This window comes from Leptodactylus fuscus, chromosome 2, assembly GCF_031893055.1.
Source record: "Leptodactylus fuscus isolate aLepFus1 chromosome 2, aLepFus1.hap2, whole genome shotgun sequence".
Taxonomy (NCBI): domain Eukaryota; kingdom Metazoa; phylum Chordata; class Amphibia; order Anura; family Leptodactylidae; genus Leptodactylus; species Leptodactylus fuscus.
This window is the reverse complement of record NC_134266.1, coordinates 7,432,179-7,444,351: the sequence shown is the minus strand read 5'-3', so window position 1 is coordinate 7,444,351 and position 12,173 is coordinate 7,432,179. Positions and strand designations below refer to the sequence as shown.

General features: G+C 41.9%; 1 protein-coding gene across 1 annotated transcript in view; it reads right to left on the bottom strand.

Moving 5' to 3' along the window:
* Positions 1 to 12,173, bottom strand: part of BOC (BOC cell adhesion associated, oncogene regulated) — a 68,648-nt gene that overhangs the window by 34,781 nt on the left and 21,694 nt on the right. Inside the window, exons 2-3 of the mRNA XM_075263323.1 lie at positions 5,744 to 5,897; positions 3,060 to 3,329 (exon numbers count right to left, since the gene is read on the bottom strand). Coding sequence (XP_075119424.1) covers positions 3,060 to 3,329; positions 5,744 to 5,858 — 385 coding nt within the window. The 5' untranslated portion in view covers positions 5,859 to 5,897. The remainder of the gene's footprint in view (positions 1 to 3,059; positions 3,330 to 5,743; positions 5,898 to 12,173) is intronic.

Below are 12,173 nucleotides of genomic sequence, written 5' to 3'. Positions count from 1 at the left end.
GGGCTGGGGTGATATGTTGGTTCTGGTGACAGTAACCTATCTATCTGCAGGGCTGGGGTGATATGCTGGGTCTGGTGACAGTAACCTATCTATCTGCAGGGCTGGGGTGATATGCTGGTTCTGGTGACAGTAACCTATCTATCTGCAGGACTGGGGTGATATGCTGGGTCTGGTGACAGTAACCTATCTATCTGCAGGGCTGGGGTGATATGCTGGTTCTGGTGACAGTAACCTATCTATCTGCAGGACTGGGGTGATATGCTGGTTCTGGTGACACTAACCTATCTATCTGCAGGGCTGGGGTGATATGCTGGTTCTGGTGACAGTAACCTATCTATCTGCAGGGCTGGGGTGATATGCTGGTTCTTGTTACAAACTCTCTTTAAATACCTTTCCTGACATCTTGCCTCAATCATTGTAACCTTTTAATTGCAAAAATGTGGCTGAAAACCAAAAGTTCTTTGGATCATAACTTATTAGTTGCTTCATTTGGGTGAAAAGTTTCATGTATAGAAATCTCCAGGACTAATCACGACCATAAGTTGAAGTTTTCTACTTAGCATGTACATATTTTAGCTGCAGAGACGCTGAACCCCTTGGGGAGCAGGACGTTACCCCGGCACAGTGGTACATTCCTGGCCGCCAGGAAGAAAGTCATCATAACTGCTATTTACATTGGACTGTACCTTAAGCAAATTCATCTCAATTAAAGGCTCTGGAGACCGAGCCCCGAAAACCTGATAGGTGTGTAAGCTGATGGACCTTGGTCTGGGAAGAATGGTTCTTTGTGTTTCCTTCAGACTCGATCTCTTCTGTGGCGGCATTTCTGCCATGCACACAGCAAAGAAAAACAGAGCTCGCAAGTCATTATGAGGGACCGCCATGGGGACGGAGACAATGCAAGAGAAGGAGCAGACATCAAGGTTGTCGTCATGGACCATTTATTCTACCTTACAAGGGGCTCTCTGTAGGAAGATGACTATAGGGGCTGAATAGAGATGAAGACCCAATCATAGAAGTGACCCTCTACTAATCTTCTAGAACATCTCAGCAGGTTGAGGCTCCTAAAGGCACGGTCATCAGGAGTACAGAGGACTGGAGAGCATGTATAAAGCTGGAGGAGTATCACACCAGGGTACCTTACATCCTACAAATCAATGGGGTCTCTCGCTCCGGGACCCCCACAAAAGCTACATTGTTGCAATTTAACGTAAATCTATACAATCTAACATATATGTCCAGAAGAAAAACAGAAACTTAGTCATGATGAGGGACCAACATGGAGACCGAGACAATGCAAGAGAAGGAGCTGACATCAAGGTTGTCGTCAAGGACCATTTATTCTACCTATCAAGGGGCTCTAAGTAGGAAGATGAATGGAGGGGCTGGCATCTTAGGTAGGAGAGAGACTGAGACTGAATTATTTAAAGAGCCCCCTGCCACTACTAAACTGGAACTCAGAGTGGCATGGTCATCATTGGCACAGAGGACTGGAGATCATTTCAAAGCTGGGTGGGTATTACACCAGGGACCTTGCATAAATCAGGGACCCCCACAAGTCATTATGAGGGACTGCCATGGGGACGGAGACTACGCAACTTAAGGAGCTGACATCATGGTAGTCGTCATGGACCAGTTATTATACCTTACAAGGGGCTCTCTGTAGGAAGATGAATGGGGGGGTTGACGTTGTAGACTGGAATGAGAGTGAGCCCAAAAACATTTAAAGGGGTCCTCTGGTAGTACCAAACTTCTAGAACATCAGAGAGAGTTAGGACTCCAATGACATGGACTAGAGCTCATCTAAGAACTGGCGGAGTACCAAACCAACACTTTGCACCCTACAAATTACTGGGGTCTCTGACAAGGGGTATCACACAAAAGCAACACTATTACAACTGGATCTAAATCTACACAATATTCACGCCCATTCTAAAAGGGATATATATTCTATCATCATATCAGCGGTATATATAATATCCACATAGTGAACTATAGAGGATAACCACAGACCCATGGTATTGGAGGGGTTAAAAGAAATCGGCCTCCATTCCTGTGTAATCATATCTCTCATTAAAACTCTGCCCCCCCCCCACCCGTCCTCTGCATGCTCATTTATCAACTCTCAAGCAAAAACACTACCCCTATTCTGCTCAGGAATGTGTTTTCAGAAACTCTATCCCACTCTCCTAGCCCGGGCCAAGTCCCAAAACTCTCAGGGATTAATGACAGGGGGGCTCTTTAACCCCGCCCCCCCCCCAACCCCTATGCACTTCCATCTCAAGGGGATCTCGTTCTTGGTATGTTCACCTGCATACAGCATTGTTACTGATCCCGAGCGCTGGGGAAGGGTCTCACAGCTGCAATCCATGAAATTGTCAAAATTCAATCACCTTTGTCTAACCCGTTCCCTGCTGGAGGGGAAAAACCACAGACGGATCTGCATTCCAAGGAAGTTCTGACGTCAAAACACTCTTCATGCCGGCTCCTGACCCCCTGCTCCCTTAATATGTAATGATCATGTATGTATGTAATGATTCATCTGCATGATGAATACATGACATACATGCATCGGGTCTGGAAGAGTTTTCAGTTCTGGCCTTTTGTCCTCTATAGCGGTAAAGTTTAGACTATTGGAAAAGATTAACTTTCCCAATATGGAAGGAATCTAGGGATTAGCGTCCGTGTACCTTTATGTTGATACAATGTGCAACACCAACTCTATGGATTACAATCACAAGCACCAAGAATCCCAGTATCAGCATAGTGCACAGGGGACCGTAATGGGGTCAGACCTCACCCCTTTATTATTGATTGCTCCTATACCCCGACTTACTGTATGTGCCACCATATGTGTCTATACAGAGCATCACTAGCCATACAATAATATAATGCAGTGCTACGGGCTTGTTGTAATACTGAAACACACATACAAAGGAGTCCCAGGGCTGTTTTTGACCCCATTATAGTCCCTGTCTCTATCTCTAGTCAGCTTCCACCAAATTGCTGCAGTTTTCGGAGGTTTTAACATTCCACATTACCGTCATCTTCTCACTTACTAGCTAAGGTGACAATAGCCGGAACGCTAGCCATGGCTCCGGCTGGGGTGCGAGCGATACACTGATATTTCCCTGTAGTATCATTGTTCAGCCCGGTAATCACCAAGGTTCCTCCCGAAACTAAAATTCCAGGAAATTCTCCCAATTCCTCTCCATTTAATCTCCAGGAGATGGCGGCACTGGCTGGTTCCACCGCGCAACTCAGAGTGACCGATCCACCATATTTCTGGAACGTAGACACCGGCTGCACCAAGAACTGGGGGATTTGGACTGGAAGAAAAGAGGAAAAAAAATCAAGAAATTTGTATAAATCAGAGGTGAATATTGGGCAATGAAATGGGTGTATTTTATCTCAAAAAGTTTCAATAGACGAACATTGCTTGGAGTCAGAGAGGGAGTTCAATTGTACACAGGGTATATACCATTGTTTATATGTGAGCGCTATATGGTATATATAGTACACTGTATGACAGTAGTATGTGAACGCTATATGGCATATATAGTACACTGTATGACAGTAGTATGTGAGCGCTATATGGCAATATTACCTAGGCACTAATATAGTACACTGTATGACAGTAGTATGTGAGCGCTATATGGCAATATTACCTAGGCACTATTATAGTACATTGTATTACAGTAGTATGTGAGCGCTATATGGCAATATTATCTAGGCACTATTATACTACACTATATGAAAGTAGTATGTGAGCGCTATATGATAATATTACCTAGGCACTATTATAGTACACTGTATGACAGTAGTATGTGAGCGCTATATGGCAATATTATCTAGGCACTATTATAGTACACTGTATGACAGGACTATGTGAGGCCTAAGACATTATTATAGGCAATAGAGATGAGCGAGTAGTATTCGATCAAAAACCTCCATTTGCATAGTTTTTGATGTACTCAATCGAATACCACGCGGAAAGGCGGGAAATATTCGTTTCCCCTCCAACCTCCCCTGATCGAATATACTCACTCATCTCTAATAGGCAATATAATATGTTCACTTTATGATTTATGATAATATTATGTGTGCACTATATGTCAGTATTAGTGTATGTTGAATTTTCTGAGCACAGCATGGCATTGTGCCACTGTATAAAGTTGCAGTATTACATGGGCATTATATGGCGGTGTTATTTTTCACTGTGTAGTGGGAATATTTAGTATTCTGTGGGTAGCCACATAATATATTACTTCATTAGCTGGCTTCTAAAAATGTCAGTAGTTTGATGGGGCGCATGTTTTGCCCAAGGGGCCTCCGCCATCATTGGACCCTCCTCTTCCTCGCAATCAGTCCATACGCTGTCGTCAGTGACTTTCTATATTCTATATCTGCACAAGGCAGGACTGTAATCATCTGCAGATCTCCCATTAGCCTTAATCCTGGGAGTCGCTGCTGGGCATTTAGAAGATCTCTGACTACAACTCATAGTTAGTGTCCTGTGACCCTGTGATGTCATCGCGTGCACCCTGCGCAGACACCACACTGAGCCGCTTTTGTCCACCGGACTCCGCTTCCATCCTCTTAAACCCACAATGTCTTCCACATGTGCTGAAGACAACTCTTATTACAGAGCGCCTGAAGCCGCTCATCCCTCCCTACTCCTGGGGACTCTAACCTTTATACTATGACATCATGTCTGCTTTATGTCAATGACATCACACTCTGGGAGAGATCGCGCCCGGCAATTATCATTAGCGATCTCCATGTGATTAATGACAGAGACTTCTCAGATGCTTAATAGGGCTAAAACAGATGGATTAACTTCAAGGGGGCCTTTAACCACCTCCACCAGTTCTTTTCATTCTTTAATAGCGGCCCCTCCACAGATTCGGGAACAGTTGGAATTTTTTCTCTAGCCCCCACCGTTCCTGAGCAATCGCTGCAGTTAGTTTTGGTGGCCAAAATGCTAACTAGACTCTCTAAAGTCAAGTGGATGGTGTCAGCTAGGGGTGGGCGAGGGGGTGTGACTCAGAGCTCCAATAAGATGCAGACAGTGAGTCCCGCCCCCATGCCTGACACCACCCTCTAGATACCAGGGAGTCTAGTTAGGATATCAGGTACCAAAACTAACTACACGGATTGCTCAGGAACGGTGGGGGCTAGAGAAAAAATTCCAACTGCGCCAAAATCAATTGAAGGGCAACTAGTAAAGCTGGTGAAGGTGGTGAGAGGTCCTCTTAAAGTAGCCATCACCTTTTACAAAACTGAATGGGAATTTTGTGATTTACATTTAGCAGGTGTAAGATTTCTCTCCACTTTGGGGTAGACAGATGTATCTAGGCGCTTGACAGTTTTGTCTTTGTTACAATGTATCAGCGCATCTAAAATGTACAAGTACGGAGCACAGACTGTACTTGGGCACTGATCAGAAGAGAGTCTACGTGACAGGTAACGCATCAGCGGCAAGCAAAATACTCACACCTGTCCAACAACAACAGTGTCAGCCATCACCTGGGCACAGGCTGGCACACAGCCACCTATAGATTAACCCATTACCTGCTGCAACATGAACACAACCCATGAATCTGTGTATGTGGGTGCCGTTAGATTGTAAGCTCTGTGGTCCAATATACAAGGATTGTGCAGAAGTTTCTCACTGAGGGACAGGAAGGAATTTGGTTTGTTTGGCCGGTGTACAACCCCTTATAGAGAGCAAGAAACTTACCAGATTGGTCCTGACAACAGACTGCGGTGAAAAGGCAGCAGCAGATGGCGGTGACCGCAGTGATCCGTAGTATCATTGTGATTCCATATACAGCTGCTAGGGACTCTGGGCACATTCACGGCGCTCCACGTCCCTCCACCTCAGCCACTAACACCTATGGAGACAGAAGAAGCGGTAAATGTACAGGCAGGAAGAAGAATGGCGCTTATAGGATCGTATATGACCGACAACCATTAATATAAAGATAGCAATTTAGTAATAAAACCTCTCCTGAAGAAGGTAAAACATAACCCATAATAGATCCATATGGTTCTGAGGGCTCAGGCCTCTCTACTGGCACCCCCAGGGGATCAAAGGTAGGTGGATGTCACTTATAGTCAGAGACTGTGATAGGATCTACTCGTCTATGGCCAGAAAATACCTGATCATGTAAAGAAATTATCTGCAATGTATCATAATGGGGCTGCTCGTACAGTAAAGAATCCATAATGTGGCTGCTTGTATAGTAAAGAATCCATAGTGTGACCGCTCTTACTGTAGAGAATCTATAGTGTGACTGCTCTTACTATAGAGAATCCATAGTGTGACTGCTCTTACTGTAGAGAATCTATAGTGTGACTGCTCTTACAGTAACTAATCCATAGTGTGACTGCTCTTACTGTAGAGAATCCATAGTGTGACTGCTCTTACAGTATATAATCCAGTGTGACTGCTCTTACAGTATATAATCCATAGTGTGACTGCTCTTACTGTAGAGAATCTATAGTGTGACTGCTCTTACAGTATATAATCCATAGTGTGACTGCTCTTACAGTATATAATCCATAGTGTGACTGCTTTTACAGTAACTAATCCATAGTGTGACTGCTCTTACAGTATATAATCCAGTGTGACTGCTCTTACAGTATATAATCCATAGTGTGACTGCTCTTACTGTAGAGAATCCATAGTGTGACTGCTCTTACAGTATATAATCCATAGTGTGACTGCTCTTACAGTATATAATCCATAGTGTGACTGCTCTTACAGTATATAATCCATAGTGTGACTGCTCTTACAGTATATAATCCATAGTGTGACTGCTTTTACAGTATATAATCCATAGTGTGACTGCTCTTACTGTAGAGAATCCATAGTGTGACTGCTCTTACAGTATATAATCCATAGTGTGACTGTTCTTACTGTAGAGAATCCATAGTGTGACTGCACTTACTGTAGAGAATCCATAGTGTGACTGCTCTTACTGTAGAGAATCCATAATGTGGCTGCTCTTACTGTATATAATCCATAGTGTGACTGCTCTTAATGTATATAATCCATAGTATGACTGCTCGTACAGTAAAGAATCCATAGTATGACTGCTCTTACTGTATATAATCCATAGTGTAACTGCTCTTACTGTAGAGAATCTATAGTGTGACTGCTCTTACTGTAGAGAATCCATAGTGTGACTGCTCTTACACTAAAGAATCCATAGTGTGACTGCTCTCACTGTAGAGAATCCATAGTGTGACTGCTCTTACTGTAGAGAATCCATAATGTGGCTGCTCTTACTGTATATAATCCATAGTGTGACTGCTCTTAATGTATATAATCCATAGTATGACTGCTCGTACAGTAAAGAATCCATAGTATGACTGCTCTTACTGTATATAATCCATAGTGTAACTGCTCTTACTGTAGAGAATCTATAGTGTGACTGCTCTTACTGTAGAGAATCCATAGTGTGACTGCTCTTACACTAAAGAATCCATAGTGTGACTGCTCTTACACTAAAGAATCCATAGTGTGACTGCTCTTACTGTAGAGAATCCATAGTGTAACTGCTCTTACTGTAGAGAATCTATAGTGTGACTGCTCTTACTGTAGAGAATCCATAGTGTGACTGCTCTTACACTAAAGAATCCATAGTGTGACTGCTCTCACTGTAGAGAATCCATAGTGTGACTGCTCTTACTGTAGAGAATACATAGTGTGACTGCTCTTACTGTAGAGAATCCATAGTGTGACTGCTCTTACTGTAGAGAATCCATAGTGTGACTGCTCTTACACTAAAGAATCCATTGTGTGACTGCTCTGACAGTAAAGAATCCCCTTCTAGCTGGTTACGGCCACATTTACCATTATACTGGTCAAGAAGTAAAAAAATTTGTCAGAACATCAATAGGAAAGAGTAAGTAACGGTAAGTAACAGCGGAGCAACAGCCGGGGGTCAGGAAGTGATGAGAGTCAGAAAAGTGTCAGAATGGGGCAAGTGACATCACACATATTATCCCATACACACTAATCACACATATAACACTATACACATTACAGCCTACAAATCACACCATATACAGTATACACATAACACATTACAAATGATACATTACACTTTATACATCAAGCTATATAGATTACACTATACACATCACATTCTATACATCATACATCACACTATATACATAACATATTACACTTATACATCGCACTGTATACATCACACATTACACTATATACATTACATTATATACATTACACTATATACATCACACTATATACATTACACTATATACATCATGCTATACACACCACACTATATACATTACACTATATACACACTATATACATCACACTATATACATTACATTATATACATCAGACATTACACTATACACACCACATTATATACATTACACTATACACATCACACTATATACATCACACTATATACATTACACTATATACATCATGCTATACACACCACACTATATACATTACACTATATACACACTATATACATCACACTATATACATTACATTATATACATCAGACATTACACTATACACATCATACTACATACATTACACTATACACACTACACTATATACATTACACTATATACACACTATATACATCACACTATATACATCAGACATTACACTATACACATTACACTATACACACCACATTATATACATTACACTATACACATCATACTATACACACCACACTATATACATTACACTATATATATCATGCTATACACACCACAACATATACATTAAACTATATACATTACACTATATACATCATACTACATACATTACACTATACACATCACACTATATACATTACACTATACACATTACACTATATACACATCATACTATATACATTACACTATATACACATTACACTATATACATTACACTATACACATTACACTATATACATCATGCTATACACACCACAATATATACATTAAACTACATACATTACACTATACACACCACACTATATATATCACACTATATACATTATACTATATACATCATACTATACACACCACATTATATACACATTATATACATCACACTATATACATTACACTATATACATTACACTATATACATCCCACTATATACATTACACTATACACACCACACTATATACATCACACTATACACACCACACTATATACATCCCACTATATACATTACACTATACACACCACACTATATACATCACACTATACACATCACACTATACACATCACACTATACACACCACACTATATACATCACACTATATACATTACACTATACACACCACACTATATACATCACACTATATACATCATACTATCTATATCACACTATATACATCACACTACATACATTACACTATATACATCACACTATATACATCATACTATACACACCACATTATATACATTACACTATATACACACTATATACATCACACTATATACATTACACTATATACACACTATACACATCACACTATACACACCACACTATATACATTACACTATACACACCACACTATATACATTACACTATATACATCATACTATCTATATCACACTATATACATCACACTATACACGCCACACTATATACATCACACTATATACACCACATTATATCAATCATCCTCTACAAACACAATGTACACATTATAAACCTTCTGTTGCTGGGTCTTGCAGTTCTCCAGCCTTCTGAATACGTTGACTTCCATACTGACCACATATACCTGTATATACTGTCATGCCATCAATGATAAAAGGTGCAAAAAGTTGCAGAGAAGTTGCACCTACAAGTCACATGACTGCGACAACGGCCGCGCTACTGAATTGTGTGACCCCCCTGAGCCTAAACACAACCCCAAGTGTAAAGAGAAGTCTAACAAGACCAGAGATAAACACAAAACCAAAACACAATAAACAAGGCGGCAAGAAACGTAATCCCAAAAAGATCCAAAAATGATCCATGAGCAGCTTGTGGGGGAGACACAGGCCACAGGTCCCAAGAGCTACAGGAATGAGAGCGGCCACCCCTCCGGCCCCTCCATGGATGGGACATTCCAGGGGCAGATGAGGGGCCACTAGACTTACTTACTGGGGGTAAAGTCCCGGCCGGGCCCTCTCCATAATGAAGGCTATAGCAGCTGTTTGGAAATCTTAATACTCTTCCCACCAGGTTAAAATAACAATTTCCTGTGAGTGGGGGTTTAGATGACCCCTGACCCGCAGACCCCTTCTCTTTACACCCCTCCCTCCCTCCTCCTCCTCCTCTGGCCTCAGATAGGCATGTAAATCATACCCCAGGGGGGAGTCATTAGTGGAGTGAAATTAACAAGGGCTGGAACTGTATAAAAGACACAACTCCAATTCCTTTTGCTATGGGGGCTGCAGGGGGAGTTGGGGGGGTTTGGGTAGGGGCTCACGTTTCACCACTCCAGAGTGGACAGCCAAGAAGATGTACTCCTCTCCCGCTGCTGGAGTTAACCACTTCCTAACTGCTCCATGAAAGGCAAGCTCAAGATGCTGAGGCTGGATCCATGTAATGGTATTGTATATACATTGCACCGTGTGCCCCTTTAATGGCCGCTGCCTTTAGTTGGCCACAGGTCGCATTACAATGCCATGACACTAGGTGGCAACACTAGAGAATGTAAAGTGACACAAGCAAACAAGTTTCATCTGTGGGTTATAAGGGAACTGAGAAGACTAGCAGCCATGGGTATTAGGGGAGCTAAGGAGATGTCATCACTAATATACGGGAGGAGTCTGTAAACTGTATATAGATACCACTGCATAAACATATGTCTCATGGAACACATTATGTGCAACATAGTAGACCTATTGCACTGTACGCCCCTTTAATAACGAGTGCCTCACACTGACCCATGTAGGTCCAGCTTTAAGCCGCAGGTCTCATGGGGATGACATGTTCCTATGTGTCAATGTGATATAAGCAAACTGTTCTGGGTAAGTTTCATCTTTGGATAATAAGGGAGCTGAGAGAAAAAAACAAAACACCCATGGGTATTAAGGGAGCTGAGGAAATGTCACCACCAATACACAACTAAACGTATGGCTATGGTAGAACCCAGCGCTGAAATCATACTTAAACAACCTCATGTCACTATATTGCTGGGTAACATCTGCTGTACTTGTGTTCCAGTAGTCTAACCTGTCCTCTATGTCTGCCCCTTTAATGGACAGTACCTCCAACTCACCCAGTTATAGGCCATAGGTCTCATTACAAGGCCACAATGTTGCGGAGACGCAATGTGACACAAGAAAAGTTCTCCGAGTAAGTTTCACCTGTGGGTTATAGGGGAGCTGAGAAAATGCACTCATGGGTATTAGGGGAGCTGAGGAGATGTCATGAGAGATACATCAGATAGGTTACCCATGTTCCAAAATCAAACTCTACTCCACTACTAAAGGAGAGGAAACAACTTTCAAGAAAATTAGAGAAAAAACAGAGACCTGTGACCAAATATACAGCCCAGGTTACGAGGCGCACACTAAGGTATCCGAAATAGTAACAATATGTCGAATTTTCCACTATAGCGAGTAAAGAACCGCAGCGCAATATGAAATAACATCCCATACGCCATGGAAGTCTATATTTGCTGAGAAAATATACAGAGCGGTCAACCAATCCAGGTCAGAGAATCAGTCGTGGTTCCCGAACAAGACCACTGAATCTGATTACCACCCCCTCCCCCTCCCGCCTACAAGTTGTACTTCTAATTCCGTGAGATTGCATATTGTAAACAGTCCTGAGAGCAGGTGGGGGCGCTATTGCATCAGAGTCTATGACCTTCCTTGTGGTATAAAGTGGAACTGCAAGTGGAAAACAGAACTGGACATTTCAATACGGTTCGAAGGAAACTTTTTTTAAGGAAAGCCAGAATCCACGAGACTGTAGACAGCGAGCAACGCTGAAACGCAAGAAAATCTGATAGAACCCGCCTGGCTTCTAATGTACGAGAGGTGAGAAAACAAATTGGGAGCCAATGTCAGGATTTTTTTTTCCATCTCGTGTACTTTCCACACCTAAGATGATGATCGCTTCACATAAATAAACTTTTTGTCTATGGACGCACACCAAGTCAGATTTCGACGCTCCC